This window comes from Euwallacea fornicatus, chromosome 13 (genome assembly GCF_040115645.1).
Source record: "Euwallacea fornicatus isolate EFF26 chromosome 13, ASM4011564v1, whole genome shotgun sequence".
NCBI lineage: Eukaryota > Metazoa > Arthropoda > Insecta > Coleoptera > Curculionidae > Euwallacea > Euwallacea fornicatus.
In genome coordinates, this window is record NC_089553.1 from 1,691,426 (window position 1) to 1,711,493 (window position 20,068).

The 20,068-nt window shown below is 36.2% G+C and overlaps 3 protein-coding genes across 4 annotated transcripts in view; 2 read left to right on the forward strand and 1 right to left on the reverse strand.

Annotated features, from left to right (window-relative positions):
- Positions 1-7: 7 nt before the first annotated feature.
- LOC136343104 (N-acetylglucosamine-6-phosphate deacetylase) lies at positions 8-2,584 on the forward strand. 2 transcript variants are annotated; one of them, XM_066289522.1, is made up of 7 exons: positions 8-271; positions 369-598; positions 669-941; positions 993-1,122; positions 1,655-1,743; positions 1,794-2,115; positions 2,279-2,584. In XM_066289522.1, the coding sequence occupies exons 2-7, from the start codon at positions 395-397 to the stop codon at positions 2,458-2,460; spliced, it is 1,200 nt and encodes a 399-aa protein (XP_066145619.1). In that variant the 5' UTR covers positions 8-271; positions 369-394; the 3' UTR covers positions 2,461-2,584. The 2 variants fall into 2 exon arrangements, with proteins under 2 accessions (XP_066145619.1, XP_066145620.1); XM_066289523.1 differs by lacking the exon at positions 8-271 and having other exon boundaries at positions 394-603; positions 670-941.
- On the reverse strand, positions 2,516-5,339 carry LOC136343103 (tudor domain-containing protein 3-like). The gene is made up of 10 exons (XM_066289521.1): positions 5,145-5,339; positions 5,000-5,084; positions 4,881-4,946; positions 4,123-4,675; positions 3,730-4,072; positions 3,511-3,669; positions 3,163-3,253; positions 2,914-3,087; positions 2,701-2,860; positions 2,516-2,651 (listed from the first exon to the last, which is right to left on the reverse strand). Exons 1-10 carry the CDS (start codon positions 5,171-5,173, stop codon positions 2,605-2,607), a joined length of 1,707 nt encoding a protein of 568 aa, XP_066145618.1. The 5' UTR covers positions 5,174-5,339; the 3' UTR covers positions 2,516-2,604.
- Positions 5,340-8,987: 3,648 nt separating this feature from the next.
- The window catches only part of kek3 (kekkon 3), a 90,110-nt gene continuing 79,029 nt past the window's right edge, over positions 8,988-20,068 (forward strand). Inside the window, exon 1 of the mRNA XM_066289436.1 lies at positions 8,988-9,550. The gene's annotated coding sequence lies outside the window, so the exon portion shown is untranslated. The remainder of the gene's footprint in view (positions 9,551-20,068) is intronic.

Consider the following 20,068-nt stretch of genomic DNA (forward strand, 5'->3'; position numbering starts at 1 on the left):
AACTGATTGTTAAAAAACTGCGAAAAATAATAAATCAGAAATTAAACAATTATAAATTAATTTTCCCCAATTTGTACTGTTTTACCTCAAATATTAATTTTCTATGTATATATGGCATTTAAAACCTGCATCCAACAAACCTAAATTGTCCGATACACAACGTTGAGTCTTACGTTCAGAATTTCTACGTCCCAATCCATTCAATAGTTTGCCCTTAATACGAATTTCTTGGTTTTAAAGTGGTTTGATAAGTTTACCTGATTACCCAACTGTAAGTTTACTCGTAAATATTTGCTTTGGTTTTATTCTGACCATTTCGCGAGATAAAACATTACAATCTATTTATATAATACTTTATTTTGAAACAGTGCCAGTTGTTCTAGAAGCAATAAAAATGCCTCAGAACGTCAAATTGTATCAATTTATAAACTGTTACATTATCAGGGAACATAAAATAATTCGTGAAGACATTTGGGTCAGGAATGGGAAAATCATTGATCCTGAAAAGATATTTTTTGATGAAAAGGTGGTGGCTGATGAAAAAATTGACTGCAAGAAGAAACTGCTAGCACCAGGGTTTATTGAGCTCCAAATTAATGGAAAGTAGGATATTGTTTATATAAAATCATTGTTTTAGAATGTTTTATTTATTTTCCATGATTCTTTTAGGTGGTTATGGCTATGATTTTTCCTTTCAAGACCGAACAGAGGAAGGATTGGCGATAGTAGGTAAAAAACTTCTGGAATATGGAGTCACAGCATTTTGCCCCACTGTTGTGACATCTCCAACGGAAATATATCACAAAGTCCTGCCTAGATTGGCTCCACAGCAGGGAGGACAACATGGGGCTACTGTTTTAGGGGCTCATGTTGAAGGCCCCTTTATAAACAAAGAGAAGAAGGGGGCCCATCCTTCCTGTTGCATTTTAACTTATGATGAGGTAAAAACTTTTATCAAGTCTTTTTTACACTTAATATTTTTGGTACTGTAGGGAGTTTCACAGTTAGAGAAGACTTATGGGAGTTTGGATAATATTAGAGTGATAACATTGGCACCAGAATTGATTAACTCTTCAATGGTTGTAAGAGATCTAACAAGAAGAAATATTGTTGTTTCATTAGGTATGTGTAATAAATCATAAAATTCACTGCCATAGCAGATACCAGTGTCTATTTCTAATTTGCTTCATAAAGTTCCAACAGACACCAGTGCATGTTAATATCTTATGCCAGGTCACACTGATTCAAATTTTCATTGTACTCATTGTGGTGTCTGCCATGGTACAGTGAAATATTCCCAATTTCCAACACCTGGGTTAAGCAAAAAACAGGGAGTGCTCCATTTTTAGGGTGATTATTGCTGTTATTCATTTTATTTATCTTATGTAATTCTTAAGTCCATAGCAAGGTTTTCAGCTAAAAATTATAAGACATTTACAGAAAGCTCAAACTAATTGTACAAATTTATGTCTGCTTAAAGTATCTATCAGGATATTTTTAACTCATCATTTACATCTGCAAAAGCAGTCTAGTGTGGTCTAATGCCTGAAAATGGCCAATATCTGTTAGCCACTTTAAGCATTTCTTTGACAGAATTCACAATTTGGGTGGTCTGGCACTGGGTGTTAAATCTTATAATGAATATTTTGTGTAGGGCATTCCACTGCTAACCTCATAGGAGGAGAGGAGGCGCATCACAATGGAGCAAATTTGATAACGCATTTGTTCAATGCCATGTTACCTGTAATAAATCACTCATACATTCTTCATTTTATATATGATTTTATTCGCAGTTCCATCACAGAGATCCAGGTTTAGTGGGATTGCTTGCTTCGGAAAAAGTAACCGAAAAGCAACCGATATTTTTCGGCATTATCGCTGATGGAATTCATACTCATCCTGCTGCTGTAAGAATCGCCTATAGAGTCCACCCCAAAGGCTTGATTTTAGTTACAGACGCTATATCAGCTTTTGGGTTAGAAAGTGGTCAACATAAAATCGGACAGTTGGACATTGAGGTGAAAAATAACATGGCTTTTATTATGGGAACAGAGACTTTATGTGGCAGCATTGCATCTATGATTCAGTGCGTTCGAAATTTGATAAAATTCACCGGTGAGCCAATTTTAAAATGTTTTAAAATGCAAAATCCTCTGCTTTCTAGGGTTGTTGAAATTTACTGTTTCTCATTGGTACATCAAAAAACATAAGAGATATAAAATCGGTTAAATATGGAGGTTCCCATAAAATAAATATAAATGTTGGTTTAATTTTATAGGTTGTTCCCCTGAATACGCCTTAGAAGCGGCGAGTCTTCACCCTGCACAAGTACTAGGAATATCAGATCAAAAGGGAACTTTAAATTACGGAGCAGATGCCGATTTTGTAGTTTTGACTGATGATTATGAAATTTCTTCCACTTGGATTAACGGAGAATGTGTCTATGACGCTGAATTATAATATTGTTTATCTTTTTTTTTTCAGATTTTTTTGGTATTGACGCGGTTAATGAAACTTTTATTTATAAAAATTTTATTCCGAATGTTAAAGAAAAACCATAAATATTAAATAGTTAGAAAAATAATTGTTTTATTGCTTAATTGGCTAATTCCTTGGCGGACCTCGTCTGCTTCTAAACTCCAACGAATTCCCTGTTATGAAATCATTAACATTTCTCTTGTTTATAATTAAATTACTTACCTGAGAAGTTATTTTTTCCATAATATGGCTTTTGTTGCTGACCGTAAGAAACATTGCCTACAAAACAATCGCATTTTAAAACCTCTTCAATATTTCCATAGCCTTTAAATTGGACTGCGTAAGTTTTCTCAGTGACAGCGGATATCGTGGCAGGATAAAACTGAAATTGAAAACCCGGGTTAATTGAATATAAAACCAAGCCCGCACAAATACTTTTCCATCCTCCCAATATTTGGCCAAACACTGATCACCAACGTTCAGCTTACCAGCACCTTCCGGTTTTTTTGGAGGGCCCAAATTTAGATGTTGCCTTAAAGATCTGCTAGCAAAGTCGTTGCTTACAGACATTTTCGAGAGATCATTGGCCAATTGATGTACTTCCAGAGGCTATGAAGAATGTGTTTGTAATAAATTTTCATGACAGATTTTATCATTATAAAATAAAAGCAAAGTAATATTTACATTGTTCTGAACGTTGATGTTTTGTGGGAGACTATTAAGTTGCTGTGCTGTGAAATTTGATTTAGGTGGAGGCCCTTGTTGATACCTAGAACTAAACACATGTGAACTATAAATATCCTATGTACTTCCAAAATTCATTTGATTGTTATTTCTCTATTATTATCTCTTTGGCTTGCACGTAATGGGTGATTATTTAAAAAAAAATTCAAAATAAGTGGTGAATATCTATTATTTACCATTACAGACTTCTGATACTTTAATGTCTGCTTGAATTTTTTTTTAATGGTCACCTTTTTGTAATTCACTTTTAATTGAATCATTAAATAATTTTCAATAAATATAAAATACCTATCATTCCTCTGCTGCTGGGGGTACTTTCCTTGATTTTGTGAAGGATATTTATTGTTATAAGCCTTGTGATGTGAGTTTCCTAACTCTTTTTGATGATTTAAACTCTCCTTATTGCGATTATCTGCATAAGGTTGAGAAGATTTTTGCTGACCTCTTCTGTAATAAAAGATTAAATGTTTAATTTGAAATGATGATAAGAGTCAGAGCCTTTATTACCTAAACTCACTTCCACTCCCTCCAGCCTTCTCATTAGATTCTTTCTTTTCATTAAATGTAAATTTTGCAGGTCTATTGCTTCTAAAATCTCCAACTGAATCCCCACTATCATTTTTTACTCCAATACTTTTATTTATTTGTTTTGTCCCATTTGTATTCATTCTGGGATCTTTTTGATGATAACTATAATCATTACCATTATTTGAAGATGTAGCAGGCAGCTTATCCTCCAAGAAAGAGAACAATGACACCTTCTCTAAAGGCTTTTGAAGCTTTTCTTCAGGTTCATCAGTTCTTTTTGCAAATTTACCTCTTCGTCCCCTGTCCTGGTCATTTGGCCTACCTAAGAGAAACCTTCATAAGGGAAATTAACATGAAATATAGTCAGTTCACCTCTATTATATTGTTGTGTGTTTTGAACTTGCTGCACATTTTGTCTCACTCTTCCTCCAAAGGATTTTTTAACAGCCCCACTAGAAGCTTCAGCAATTGCTTCTTTTCTTTGTTGATCAAATTCAGATTCCCCACCAACATCTGTATCTTTATCTAGTGACTTAAAACCTTTCTCTTGATTTTCAGATATAATTTTGCACCCAAATGGTACCCATGGAGGAGCCCCTGTGCTGACTTGATTCTGATGACTTTGCTGCACACTTTTAGCTAAAACCCACTTATCATACAAGTTTTCAACTTGTCCCCCAAGCACGCTGAAATTTTTTGAATCTATCAGCACATAACCGGATGTAATTTTTGCTCCCTTAATGAGAACTTTTGTTCCTGGTGCTGTCTTTTCTCTGCTAATATTGCTAATTGGTGTTATTTCAATTGCTTGGGCATATGATTCTCCATCTGTAAGGGTTAGTTTCAACATGCGAGGAGCAGCTTGAGAATTTTCCTTGGCTTTGGGGGCTGAGATATTTCTGATCTTTTGTATTTGTAAAACAATCTGGAAGAAAACCCTTTTTTTTTTAACTGGCTCAAGAGGTTTTGGTAATGTGTACTTTATACTTTGTTATTTTCTTTATGTGGGCGTAAGTATAGACTGAAATAACTTATGTGAATATTATGTAGAGAATACTTGTTTGTAAGCATGTAACCTCAAGGATTCTACGGGGATAAGCAGTACTTAAATAATTTGAAATTATTATTACCTTTCCAAGTTCAGATTTGGACAACTCCCCTGCCAATGAAGGTTTCCCAATAAGTTTTAGATCCGCCTATAAGAAGAGAATTAGTGAGAGCCGGGATTTGATCTTCAATTGGGGCTTACATCTAGGGCTCTTTTGAGAATGAGTTTTGGGTCCTTTAAGTTTCCATTTTCGGTTATGATATTGACGCCCTCAGGAGAAATGTTCCTAGAGAAGCAATAATGGAATGAAAAATTGAATTTTATTATGGGAATCGATTATTCTTACCATTCGGATCCTAAACTGCAATTGGACATTATTTACATTAGGTAATAATTGCTTTTTTATTATAAAATAATAAATCAAGATCATTCATATTTTTAGGAATTTCCCAACCTCAATTTCCATTTGTTCTCATCACAAAATGTCATTTGCTGGAATATGTTTTTAATTCCAACAAACGACTCAATTGTCTCCTGTTTTTGCCGAACACCGCGAGTTAGAAAAAGAAAAAAAAATGTTCGGGTTGTGACAACTAGTTGAAAGACAAGAGTTAACTTTACACCTTTAAAATTTACTGAGCTGTGGCAATTTTTTGTTGCTACACTCCAAGATTGCAAGAAAAATCTATAATTTTTTGCCTTTTACACATACAAGCATCTTGACATCAATAAGTTTCGAAAGCTTTAAAATTATTAAATACTTTCTCACACATCGTTGTTTACGAATTTTTCATAATTAGAATAATTGTTAAATAGATTCTAACATAAAAATAATCTGTAACATTAAATCAAAACCGTCCGAAATTGAATTCCATTCCTCCATTCCCCTTAATTCGTTAATTCAACCAACAATTTTTCATGCTAAAACACATTCCATTTTAGCATACTGCGACGCGTGAATAAGAGTAATTTTTACAATTTATCTTTTCTTGCCCGTTTGCCGCTTGTCCAGCTGCGGACAGCTGGACATGTACCAAAACGAGGATAAAATCGTCATTTTATAATGATACACAACGTAGAGTTGAAACAGATTACTTGATTACATTTCTCGCTGTAATGTTTTTAATCAGCTGGGAAGATGAATTAGTAAGGTTTGGAAATAACCCTTGACATTTTTCAAGGATAACACATATACAAATTCAATTGCCTGGAGGGACTATAAAATCAACAATATACTTGTATTGTTCAACCTTCCCCCATTTGCCTAAACAACCCTTTGAAAAATATTTACCCTCCACCAGGTCGCGGAGGTTAAATAGAATGTTACGGTTTTAACGGTATTTAAACTTTATATTTAATACATAGAGAATAAATTTATTATCCCCTTAGCAATAGATTCAATCTAACTGGGGGGAAAGTTTCACTTTATAAATAACTTTCCAGACGGGGATTACTTAATAAATTCGATTCGGGAACGGCTTTATTTGGTGAAGGCCGCTTCTAACTGGGCCGAAAGTAATTTTTGCCCCGCACCTTTCAGAATTGTAAATTTGCAGGGGATTTTTATTATAAATTACGTACATGGAAGAACAATGGTATTACTTCAATATCGTTTTTAGTAATTTACAAAAAAACTATAAAAGTTTCCTTCACCAAATTGCCAGGAACCTTTCAGTTCGTGCATCAAAATATCATCATAATCGAATTTGTCGCGTATATTTGACCAAATCTCTACCCCAAATACCTGAAAAATCGTTAATATTTTACGTGCCTTCGATGTAATGTTATCGCCCTTTTTTGTCACGTAATTCAATATCACGGAATTTCATCCTTCCGCGTCATTATTGAACATGCCCCAACCGATTATCTTTTAAATAATAACGAGCTTATTTGCTCCGGTGATATAACGAAAACTCGTTCGAAATGAGCAATTATTTGGGATTTAGTTTTAGTTGAGTAGTACCAATCTGCATCTACGACCGGTACGTACACCGTACTGGATCTGTCCACAGTCCAGTGGCTTACTCCATAACAACATACTTAATTCAGTAAGTTCTATAAGCTTCCAAAAGCGCCGATGTTCTAAAAACAACCCAACCTTAAGAGCCCGTTTTGGATGAATAGCGAGGGCCCACACATTCTCGATGTTCGCTTTCATGCATAACATGAGGAAGACCATAACCGCAATCATTAAAATTAGAGACCAGCGAGTGGCTAAGTATAGTCGGGAATCCCCGTGGAAACTGGTAGCTTTAAGAGATCTTTTTTTGATTTGAGGAGTATGCAGGAGAAAATCTGGTGACGGATCTTATCTAGTACCTGCTCGAATTTTTTCTTCTCAGAAAGACTTGATCTGCTTCCGATTGATTCGGATTATTATCAAATATTGAAAGCGGGTTCTAGCTGAATCAACCCGACTGTGAATGCGGACATTCCGGGCACACCATTCATTATATCGCTACAGAAATGTCTCCTGCTAAGGTTGAGTTTCCTATCGTGGACCTTCATTTGGTGGAGCGAGAACTGTGGAGTGAATCATCAATCTGTATGCTCGTTTTCGAATTTAATCCATTTTGGTTATCTTTCCGTTTATTAGTTTTACTGTTATGTGTTGCGCTCGCTCGTGCGATGCGAGATACAAACATACAAACTTAATCTGCTCTTTTTGATAAACTCACAAAGTGGAGTTGAAAAATAGTTCTTTATGGTCAAAAAGGTCTTTCCGGTTATGAAGGATAGCCCTCTAATCCTAGACTCGAGTAAACTTTCCTAACAATACCGATTAATTGATTATTACGAGATTATTTCTTAGGGGAGCAAGTTGCGGATAGTGCTAGCTTTCCATTATGAAAACCAATTTTCTTGCCTTTGTATGACAAATTAATTCCCGGCAAAATTTAATTAATACTGTTTAACTGCACACAATACGACAATGCTTTAGCTCCAGGAATATTTGAACGCGTCAGAAGATAATGTCCGCTTTTGTGTTAGATCTTGTTTCCCGGTATTAACTCTCGTTACCCGGTGCAATTTGGCCCTAATCGAAACTTTTATTTTGAAATTCCATGGAGGTATTCGTTATACGAATCCACTTTATTGGATTTAAATATCACTCAATTTGTTCGCCATTAAACTGCGAAAGTTTGAAACTATTCCCCAAATCACTTTCCCGATCGATTATAAAACCTTTTGCTAATTTCCAGCAAGTTATTACTTTGTTATGCTAGACCCAGTTCGCAATTGCCGAGACTCGTAATTGAATTTTGTTTGAAATTAATTTATTGCTGAAAAGCAAGGAATTGCATTCAAAATGGAGGGTGTTTAATGCAAGTTGTTGACTCCAGGGAACTAATTTAGTGATTAGAATCTAAAAAAAGACAAGTTTTCATTATTCAAGGTGACAATGAAAATGCATATTTTCTTGACAACACAGCGGATGAATATCTCTTGTTTTGCCTAAACGTCTAAGCTGCGTAAGACGCAAACTCTATGATATTCATGTTTTCTCGTACATAAGTAAGTGCTTACAGGTGGAAATACAAAGCCTAATTTGCCGCAGGGTAGAAATCTATGTTGCAACACCGAGGAAGCCGTCCTTTGTCACGGCGATAACGTCGCGACGCTCTCGACCCGACGCCACCAATCATTTGCGTCCACTCGAATTAGCCTATCTTTCGCATAAACAAGTCGACCTGTATCAGAATATACCGGCCGTCCGTTGATTATTATTGATACCCCACTATAGGAGTTGTTAGGTTGTGGTCCAGTTCAATTTTGCTTGTTCAGTTGTCAAAGTTCCTAGATCGAAGTAAGATTCAATGATGAAATTTTGATTCTTCTGTCAAAGAAATCGCACCGAACGAACGACACAATCTTATGAATAAGTACAAACCACATTACTTTTTACTCACGTCACAGACTTCACATCAGCAGTAATTTCACAAATTTTCAAAATTAATATTATGTTGCATTAATTTTTCAGCTATCAATGCAACGCTATCGGTAAATAATAAAATGCAATTTACTTCTCGAACTCAATGCAATGGTAATCAGGGTCCATTAGCTTCCAATTCCATTTCAAAATAGATAATAAGGGATGCTATAAGTTCCTTACACCGACTGTTTACCTGAAAATAACAATAACAACCCCAATAATAAATAACGAGAAGCACTATTTTTGTTCTCAAAAGAACAGATTTCTACTGCAGAAGTTGATGAACAAAGAAAATAAAGGTTTAAAGCACCTAAAGTTAACGAAAATTGACGCTTTCAGAATCTCAGCTGTCAGGTGAACCGGGAAACGTCAACAACTTGAGCGGCGATCATGCAACAAAATAGCGTTGTGTTTAGAGATTCAAATATTTCTTTATCCTTTTTTAACATATTAAATTTACATGACTTGTCATTTTACGTAAGGCGGTTCTTAATCGTTACATTTTGTGACGTGAATAAAAAGTTTCGTGATTTGTGTTATAATAATTATTTCTCATATTCATGTTGATGCCAATCAGGCCTTACGTCGCAGTCGGCCCTTTCCGCTCCACCTCGGGCGGGAAACTTGAACGAGGAGCGCGGAAAATCTCGTAGTTTCACCAAAAATCTCTTGGCGGACGCTCCTGGATCGGACAGTCTATTATGTCCACCGGCGAAATCGTGGGTTTTACGTAGGCCTCGGTGATTTATCAGTGACATAAAGTGGAGTTTGTTTATGATTTCGTCTGGAATTTCGTTTGATGTTTTTACCACTTGAAGGTAAGTAATTACGCTTTAAGTAATCAAAAAAAGGTTTTCAATATTTATAAGTAGCATAAGTTTTAACGGAGGCTAAAAATAGAGCCTCTTGGGGAGAGCCTGAACCCTTAAATTCCAACTCTATATTTAGGCACATAGAGAGTTACGGGAGATTTGACGTTACGAATTTTATTACCATCTACATTTGGTTTATTTCAGAAAACCGGGGTTTTACGGGCGCTTTTTTTACATCCCTTCACGGTGAGGATCGCTATTGCTTAATTAATGCCGCTGTACAATGAATAATTTAAAATGCAAATAAGCATCCAGGCTAGTACTTCACATCCACTTCACAATGTTTCGCAAATGTGATGGAGTTGGTTAAAACCAGGGCAAAGTTTCGAGATTAATCAAAATTGGGTTTGATAATTTGTGTGGTCAGTCCCAATAGAATCGAATGATGGGAGTATGTTTATATCAGATTGGATTTGCTAGGGATTTATGGGTTGAGTGGGGTTTGGAGAGTTCGAAACAATGGTTTATATTAGAGTGATGGAGAATGGGAATTTTACAATAATGATTTCTAATGTATTAGCTCCGTTCCTAATGGAAAAGTTTAATTTCGGATCGGCAGAATGAGTCAAAAATGTTTGTGATGGGCCTTGGCTGCTATGCTACGCATATTTATGAATATTTCTAACAGTCTCCAAGCGATTTTCTTCTCAGTTGGGTTAGTCTTATTATATTAAACTAAAATTGTAGTTTTTGCCCTGTCTTCTCCTTAAAAATAAATTACGTTTACCTAAAATTTCCTTGGAGTGTGCTATAGACTCATTCTAAAATTCTCCCAATACACTGAGATACGTTTTTTGAACATAGCAAAACTAACAGATATATGCCCTACGAACAGTTGAAATACAGCTCTATATGCCAATGATAGGCAAATAGTCTTTTCAATTTTAAATTTTCAATGAGTCAAACAGGGAATTCTATGTTATTTGGATTATCAGAGTACGCGAAAGTACCTTAAACACTAAAAAAATGCCATGAGCATTGGTTTGGTTTAGCATATCCTCCGGGTTACATCAACAAAAAGACGAAGTCAGTTGCTTCAAATTGATAACGTTCCACAGCTTTATTGCTCCATCATCAGGTTAACAAAATGAACATAAATACCTACATGTAACTGCATGGGTACAATGCGTAATTCGCATTGCAGTAATTTCCGGGGTACGCTTGGACTTAAACTTAAGTAGTAGCTTCAATCGACATAGTAATTTCTTTGACGAACTTAATTTCTGATCTTACTAGACCAATAGCAGATATATCGATGCACAGAGCTTCACGTAGAGATTATTAATGATCACAATATTTAACATCACAACAGGTTGAACTTTTTTGAGACCAACATCCGCATGAGCGGCTGAGGATGCAATAAATGTGATCTACAGCCATTGGTTCGGATTTGTTGGCAGGGCCAAGAGAGGGAAAATCATAAATTATTTTCCTTTCACTTGCATTCCCGATTTGTTTTATTCGATAGGAACGCATATTTTTGATGGCAATGTTTACTGTAATAATATAACGTGTGTAGGTTATCTAAGTCTATTTTTATGTTTATACTATTTTTTGTAAATGTTAGTCATGCCTTTTTCTGTAATTTTCTCATATCGAAGTCTCGGGAAAGTTAAGAGTTTGTCCTGTTTTATAGTATGCTCTCTTAGGGCACTTGTCATGAATATTGTCAGATAATTCCTTTCATAATTTTAATGTTCTTTTAATGTATGTGTTCGTGACTTTAAGTTATTGGTCCTTTATTTGTTGTTGTTAGGTATTTGTATTTTATCCCTTAAGTTACGCACATGTACGGCGATACTTGTTCTGAGAATACCATCTGGGTGCCAGACCACATGGCCCATCAGGCCAAAACTAAGGGTACGTTTTGGTTGGGAAATGTGCTACTAGTCGAAGGAAGTTTTCGCGGTCGGGACTATTGCCACGATGGGCAATTCGTTGAGCATGTAATATTCCCAGAAAAGCGACTAGTATAGATATTCCCCAGATGGCCGAGATTTATGGGATCCGGCGTAGCTGTAGCCCGTAAGAGTTCTTGGTGGTGGTGCGCCCCTGGTTGGAATTCCTCGGGTTTAGTACTGAAGGGATAACCGAAGTAATTTTTGCTCTCTTTTTTTTTTCGCTTCGTGTTGAAGCTGCGTCGGTGTCGGGATGTGATCGAAATCATAGTGTGTAACCCGCCCATTTAAGCATTCTTCCTCTTCCTACTTAGACTAAAATTCTTTCATTATTTAAAATAAGTGCAAGTTAAATACAGTCCATTTTATGTAAACGAAATTGTCGTTTTCGTGGTTTCATTTATTGAAGGAACCCCTTAACAGTATGTTTGAGTGTTTTAATAGAGTAAATTTTTTTAAAAATTTTAATTGAATTTCCGTCCTTGCCTTTCTATTTGTAAAAAAAAATTCTTCACAAATTCTGTATTGCGATTTTCCCCAGCTCCATTAATTTTTTTAATATGTTTTGTTTTGTATTTTAGCAGTAAATTGCTTTAATTTTACTAGCTAATGTTGTTGTATGTCGAAGGGCTCTTAAATGATTTTGAGTGATGGCAGATATACCAGATTAAACAAGAACAATTTAAACATTTTTCATTTCTTAAATGAAGACACACATTAATATCAGTGGTTTTTAGGGTGTTTCACGTATTTTGCACATTAATTCGCCAAAAATTTCAATCCTTCTGCAATGCAACTGCGCACCATTAATTATGGGACGCCCTGTATTATTGCAGCGATACAACTTCTCCACCAATTTGTCAATAATAGTTCTAAAAAATCGAACTCCCATGCCATTTATCACCTGCATTCAGCCCAATTTATAAAAGTCTTGAAAGCTGGCTCGAAACGATAGTTGCATTCAACTTTACAGAACATGTTCGCTTCTGAATGATCGATAAGGAAACTTTTACAAACCCTCTGTGATATCCTACAGATTTAATATATCATGCCACATCCGGTAGTAAATACAAACTCGCCCCAGATGCATACTAAATGTAGATATGAACAAAAACAAGATGAGGCCGCCGCGTAGTCCGTTATATTATGATAACAGCCCTGTTGTCCGGCGACATTGTTCGTTTTCATTCAACTGTGAAATAGATATAAATATGTAAAGCATAATGTACTCGGTAAAGCTGATGTAATGCATATTATTATTTCCAATCTTGGAGGGGGATTTGGGGCGAGAAGCACAAAGACGTTCTTCCACGGTCCATAAATCAAAAAGTCTCGACATACAGTGCAAAATATCGACAGTTTTTGTCGCTTTGCTCCTGATTGAGTTCGCAAATAGATGGGAAAATGGAAAGGTCATTTGCATGGATGACTAAATTGGGCTATACATCTTCGCCGATGCTATTAGCGTGGAGCTTTTAAATTTCCAACAGAAAGAATAATTCGACTAACATTCTTAACAAGAATTACTTTCAGAAGAGCTCAAAAAGTATGAAATATCATTCAACTTCCCGAGGCAAAACTATTTAGGTTTGGAAACTCACTTTTTCGAGATTGTTCTTGGGCCGTTGCAGTGTTCCTGAAAGCTCTCATGCCAGGACTTTCTTCGGGAAAGTATTTATAAAGTTGATATCGCAATTTTTCACAGCAGATACTCTTCGAAGATCACTCGATAACCGCCTGAGACGAGAGGAGTTCACAGAAGTTCTCTCAAGGGGGTAAAAAAGTCGCGACTCTCTTATGACGGTTCGTATGAGTATTTAGGATTTGTAAATGAACAACCTCCTTTAAAGCTTTCTAGTGCTTATCCTGAAACGAGATAGGGAAAGATGATTTATACATTTCCCAAGGGCATTTTGGAAGAAATGTTCCATTCTGTTTACTTTATCTCCTCGGAGATTAGGCCTCTTTTATTTCAGATGAAATATACGAAAGCATTTCAAGGCTTATTACGTAATTCAAATTGTGATCCGGCTAACAACCGACGGTTATTTTTCTACTAAAATAAATTGTTGACGACGAAAACAATGACGATAAACCGTAATTGTACCGCAAGAAAAAATGGTCTATTCGTTTTGTGTATCACTTGTGCTGTTTTCTGCTACCCCTGCTTCAAATGAAATTCAATCTGTACATAAATTTTTACGATGGAGCATTGTAAAATATATAGTCTTAATAGTGTTTTATTGATCTCCAAGATATTTGCTGATCGGCTAACTTGCCTAGAACTTTCTCCGAATAGATCGCAAAGGTTTGTTTAAATCCAAAGAATCCACTGATGGTCATCTCTCTCTCACCTAAATAAATTGGTAGCCGGAAACATAGGTCCGGCAAAACCACAGCTTTGAATAATTTAGCAAATTTCATGGCTCAAAAACACAGCGCCGTTGCGGATTTGTGGCTTAAACTATGCAGCAATTTCTAAAATTGAGGTTGGATTACCGTGGATAAAATTTCTAAAGTTGGCGAAAGCGTAAAGGTTAGTTCGGAACAGCGAAAAACAATGCTTGTGGTTAAATGTGGATTCTTGTAATGATAGTAACGAAATATTCAATAATTCGTTATCCCAAGGAAATATTCAGGCATTTAGCATGGTGTTAAAAATCACATTATTAAATCGAAATAACATGGAGCGAAATCAATATTTAAATTCGAAACTGCATGGGAAATTTAAATTTTAATCAGAAAGTCTTTCGGTATAAAAAGAAATGTACGATTTCAATTTAGAGCTTGAATTCGACAATTTGTTTGCCGAATCAGGCGCAGAAATCTTCCGAAAATTAACAGGAAGGCTGTATCTTGCTGCTGCTTTAATAAGAAAGTGCCGTTTAATTTTATTTTTGCTTATTTGTTCTTTCTTTTCTTTCAACTAAAAGTTGATCCTTGGGAGAGAGGAAGAGGAGCATTATTTGCCTTATACACTCCTAAATCAACTAAAAAATTGAAATTTAAATACATCTTGCCCGAGTCTCCCCTAAATTACAAGTGGTATTTACTCTAAAACATATCTGCTTGAGTTAGACAGAGACAGACGTACATTCACGATCAGATTAGTTACCTTAAAAATTTGACCTTGCGGTTGTTTATGTCCATCTGGCAAGGTCAGGTACAAGCCCGGTGTCCGTCTGCCATTCAGGGGAAGATCGAGTAAATTATAACTAATTTTTAAAATTTCCAGGGAGGCCCTTGGTATATGATGATTTTTTTAAATTCATAAAATGTAGGAATTGTTGTATTGTATGTATAGTTTTTTTGACAAATTCCTGCTGGTTTCATATTGTATAAAAGCCGATTTAATCAAATCACCGGCACGGCAATAAAAATCGATTTTGCCAAATGGCTTGTGCAATATATTTCAATATGCTATTTGCACGGCAAAAAAAACGGAACTATCGATTCCTATAAATCAAACATTCAAGTTAGGGAAGATAAAATGGCGTTGTTTTTTACCGTTCTCCCCTCCCTTGATTAAGTTTACAAATAGACGGGAAATGGAAAGGTCATTTGCATGGATGAGTAGATTAAGTTATACATCTCTGTCGAGACTATTAGCTGAATGGAACTGGGTTAGCAGTTTAAAACGATCTGACTCGGCATTTAACAACATTTTCCCCCGTGTCTCTGGGGTCCTTTATTGCCACGTCGGAAAAAAATACTCTTCTCGTTTATTCCAACGAGATTTTTAGGGGGTAGTTTATCGAATATCCATATTCCCGAAACTTTGTCCTTTGTCAGCTTCTAAACTGAGAAGCTAAAGGGATTTAACTAAAACTGTTTCTCGGCCGCCTAAGTTTGTCCATAAATTAGTTTCAGTCCACGGTATTCCCATCGTAAAAATGAACGATAAATAAATGAATATTGAAACGACACAAAATAAATGTAATTAAGGAAAGTAAATTGTTTATGTGTCAGAGAAATGTTTCCCCGAAACACATTTGTTTAATGGTATTAGTTGACAGAGCGACGAATTGACTCGTGTACTTATTTTTGAATGGCTACATTCATACACACAGGAAAACGCAAATCGCTGTATTGTATTGTTACCGTTGTGATATAAATTAAAATGACTTTGTCGCTTTCAGTATGAGAAATGTTGCGAGATGTGTCCTGGCAAATAACCACGAGCACCCACGAATACGACAAACAATCGAATTACAAAATAATATATTCCATTAGTATTTAAATGTGGAAAACAGGGAAAAATGCGATATTCGAATGTTTCGATGATGCCGCGCCTAAGAAGAAAACTAATTAAATCTGAATCAGGCCTAATCTGGTGCGACACACCTTGTTCCCTCGAGCAACAGACTGGATTAAATTGCGGTGGTTTACTAAAGCCAAGTGTCAACTGGCTGCTATCTTGCACACCTAATGCCGGGCCAATTAGTTCGGCATTAATAACTGCTTCCTATACCAGTAAACATTTCCGAGATTTGTTGACATTGTAACAGGATTTGGTCAGACGCCTTAATTAACACGGTAAAATCGATTTTTCATTAAACTTAAATTATTGCCAAATTAGTGTGGTTGTTTAATAAGAAGTTATCTGTGTTGCGGAGCCGTTTCGCAAAACCGGCGTAACAAGAAGCCTGCAGAACTACGTAAAAACTGTGCACAAATCTTGGTAGAGAACATCCATGAGAAAACATGGCGCAAAAACGACTTAGCAAAATAAATTTACCATCGGCATCAAAAACGACGTTAAAATCTCAACGAGATCAAGAATTCATTAAAACTACGCTACAACAAATGTTTAGACACTTTTGCAACTCTGCCGCTTTCGGCGATACGGTAACGTAATAGTTATTCACGTGTAGAGGGCTGAAAGAAGAAGATTACGCTTGCGGTCGGAGTTTTCTTTTATTGGGTCAAGGGTCTAATCCCTCTCTCGGTCCGTAGTGAGCACAACGTTTTATGCATAAATGATATTTTTTAATCTTCTACATTCAAGTAGTTATTTGGTTAAATGCGGTTGAAAAGTTAATACAGACGTTATTTTTTACTTTACGGCTCTTTGCCGTCAGCGACATGAAAAATTCTTTAATAATACCACGAGAGCGAAAGTAGAGTAATATTTTTGTAAAACGGTTTTTGTCAAGGCGTGTTCTTCATTCAGAATTCCGACCCATTCAGGAGTTGAAAGTTCCTTCGAGAGGATGTTCGATTCGTGAATGGGATAGAGTGGTCTCCTCGCAAAGAGGGCGTTCCTTTATACGGAGTGAGAAGGACTTCACGCGAGATAAAAAAGAGGGTGGGTCAAAGTTCTTCCAGAAGGAGCTTCTGACTCCCTAATGGGAGATGATATTTCCCTTGCAAAGAAGACGGGTCGTTTTATCAAGGAGAAAGGAGCCTACGCGAACCAAAAAAGGGTATATTACCGTCGGAGTTTCCTTCAGAAGGAACGGTTTAGGGAAGGGGGAAGGAGCTCACATGAGGAAAAAAGCAGAGTGGATTACGTTCGAAAGGAGAGATATACTCACGAATACGATAGGATATTCTTCTCATAAAGAGGAGCGACTGTTTAGTGGAGGGGAAGGATCTCGCATGAGGCAAAAAACGAGGGTGAATTTGGCAGCGAAAAGGGCACCTAATCGCAGGGCTTTGCCACTACTGCCACTACTAATCTTACGGCAAATTTACAATAGCTCAAAGATAAGATTGAATAATTAATTGAATTTAGTTTCTCATGAGAGAGATATACATTTCAGGTCATTAGTCACGACCCCTCTGCGTAAATAGTTATGCCTTTCCGGAATTCACGCAGGTGTGTTAATTAACATTGCAAATAATGTGGGCTTGTATTTTGGGGTAACTTTAGGTGAAGTGTCCAAGAAACGTTGTACTGATCTAATTTTCGGGATATGCCGATTGGGCGGGCATTCGCCTAATCGGCCTAAATTTGCCTGAAAATTAAAACTCGTAATGACAAGTAAAGTGATGAAGGCCGAGAGTTCCACAACAACGATACTCTTATTTCAGATTCAAGTTTTGCACCTGCCCGGTAATAATCATAATTTACACACACTTCGTCGGGATTACTCTCAAATTATGAATTTCTCCGCGGTTAGAGCTCAAAAAAAATCCCGATTCCCTGAGGTAAACAGAAAGTTCTAGCGCTTGTACTTCCAGAAACGTTTTCCAAATTAAAAGTAGATCCATGTAATATTATCCCAAAGTGCTTTCATACTGAAGGTAAAGTTTTCAGTCTAACTAGCTGTGTAGGGAGTACTTGATGTTAAACAATAACACAATCTTTCGAGGAAAACTTTCGTAGGTATAAAGCGTTATCTAAAATAGATTCCTAATTTAATACTTTAGACAAAAATCTGTATCGGGTAGGAAAGTCCTATATTGCATTGAATGTTCGAAAAAAAAGCAATTTAAAACAAAGACCTGTAAAGCCCTGAAGCCATTATTTAAAAATTAATTAATTCTTTACATGGAGTTTTACCGTAAAATATCAATACGCCCAGGGCGGAGAGCTTTCAAATAATTACCGGTCGAACTTACTCCAGTTTCCTGCTTTATTTTACGTCCTTTATAGCCCAGTTTCAGCAGGTAAATTTGTACACCGACGAAAAAGCTTTTTTAATAAACTTTGGGCTTTTTGTAAGGTTTTAATATTGCAGAGTGGCTATTCAAGATTTAACGCATTGAAGGACAAAATTCTGGCCGCAAATTAGGAACGTCTTCATATCTTGGGGAGGTTAAAATCGATTAAAACGTTGACGAAACTTTTCCGGCACATCATCGTGAGTTTTCCTTCCACAAGCCATAATCAACGGATTTATGAAATTTGTTTGAAAGCAGCAAATTAACCCAGTTACGACACGAAAACATCGATCTTGGGATTAAGGCTGTACAACAAATAAACCAAAATGAATATACCAAAAATTGCAAACCTGTTGATTACCCCGTATAAAGACATCTTTTTATGTGCCTTATTTACATCGTGGAAACCAGACAAAGTTTTCCAAGTGCAATTCCAGAGTCGCGAACGCATTTACATCCAGCAGCGTACCTAACTAAAAATTCTATGCCACTTCTTTGTTCAGTTTCCAGAAAAGAGTTCATGAAATTTAACAGTCACTATTCCCAAAGAGCAGTTTTAATGAAACAAAAGTACGGCTTCGCGATTTTTAATGAGAAAATGTTGCTGGCAGAAAATGTAATTTCGTTTCATTCTTGCGGAGGTGACAACCTGCAATATTCATAGAAATTATTTGATACGACAAGGAGGCTTGTAAAAATGCAATTCAATTTATACACTGTTTATACACAGTATGGGGATTTCATCAACGATAATTGGTACTGGCTTGGTTAAATGGCAGAAAAGTTCCATATTTCGAGAAATTTCGTTTTTATTTCTTTCCCCAAGTCGTGGCACGAGACAAATTAAACCCACCTTTCCATTGCCCTTTTGAGCGTACTTTCATATGACGTTCTTGATTTCATTCCAGAACGTTTCGTTTATCAGGACTTATAGTCAACTTTTTTTAATACGGTCCTGGAAAGTTTTTCGCAGGTTTTCAGACATCGTTTTATTATAAATCCATCGATCTGCCATACTTACACAGGGTGAGTCGTGAGGATCGCGCCAAACTTCAGGAGCGTGTTGTACATGAAAGATAAATGGAAAAAAAACTCAAATGTTGTTATCCGATTTCCGTTTGTTTACAAGTTATAGCGTAAATAATTTTTTTTAACTAGGATTCTATTTACCATAAACGTACCTTTGGTATTAGTGATATTGATACTGCTTGATGTCTATTTTCGAGTTCAATTAAAGCGTTACAAGATGCCAAACATTTATTCAAATTTAGAATATGCAAATATGGTGTTTGTTTATGGTTTTTGTAATGGGAATGCTAGAGCTGCTGCTGAAGAATGTCGTCAACGGTTTCCACGTCAAAGACATCCTTCTAAAAACGTATTTATCCGAGTGTTCAACAATTTGTGCGAGACCGGAAAGCTTCCCAGTGCCAACACATCATCTGAACGATCTACTGAACAAAGCTTGGAACAAGTAGAAAATATCCTGGATCTCGTATAAGAAGATGCAACGACCAGCTCACGAAGAGTTGCTACTCAATTGGGCATTCCACAAAAAAGAGTAATAAACCCATTTCACGAGCAAGGCTTATATCCATATCACCTACAGAGAGTACAGCACTTACAACCCGGAGATTATGCTAAACGTAGAGAATTTTGTGGATGGATCAATAATAATCATGGTGTTGTATCAAGCATTCTTTCTACGGATGAAGCAACATTCACCCGTGACGGCATTAATACTACACGTAATTGTCATGTATGGTCAGACGAAAATCCTCACGCAACAGTCGAAAGTAATTTTCAACATAAGTTTTCAGTAAACGTGTGGCGTGGTATGATTGAAAGTTATTTAATTGGCCCTTTTATTTTGGAGAATCGCCTCACGGGAGAACGCTACTTGAATTTCCTTCAAAATGAATTGCAGACATTTTTTTAGGGATGTTCCTTTGAACGT

What these genes read in the sequence shown, in the direction of transcription:
- LOC136343104 (XM_066289522.1), top strand. Translation starts at nt 395, where the DNA reads ATGCCTCAGAACGTCAAATTGTATCAATTTATAAACTGTTACATTATC. An exon ending in TTATTGAGCTCCAAATTAAT is followed by an intron (nt 599 to 668) that starts GGAAAGTAGGAT and finishes ATGATTCTTTTA; the next exon opens with GGTGGTTATGGCTATGATTT. An exon ending in AAATTTGATAAAATTCACCG is followed by an intron (nt 2,116 to 2,278) that starts GTGAGCCAATTT and finishes TTAATTTTATAG; the next exon opens with GTTGTTCCCCTGAATACGCC.
- LOC136343103 (XM_066289521.1), bottom strand. Translation starts at nt 5,173, where the DNA reads ATGTCCAATTGCAGTTTAGGATCCGAATG. An exon ending in TGCAGTTTAGGATCCGAATG is followed by an intron (nt 5,085 to 5,144) that starts GTAAGAATAATC and finishes TTGCTTCTCTAG; the next exon opens with GAACATTTCTCCTGAGGGCG. An exon ending in AATATTGGGAGGATGGAAAA is followed by an intron (nt 2,861 to 2,913) that starts GTATTTGTGCGG and finishes TTTCAATTTCAG; the next exon opens with TTTTATCCTGCCACGATATC.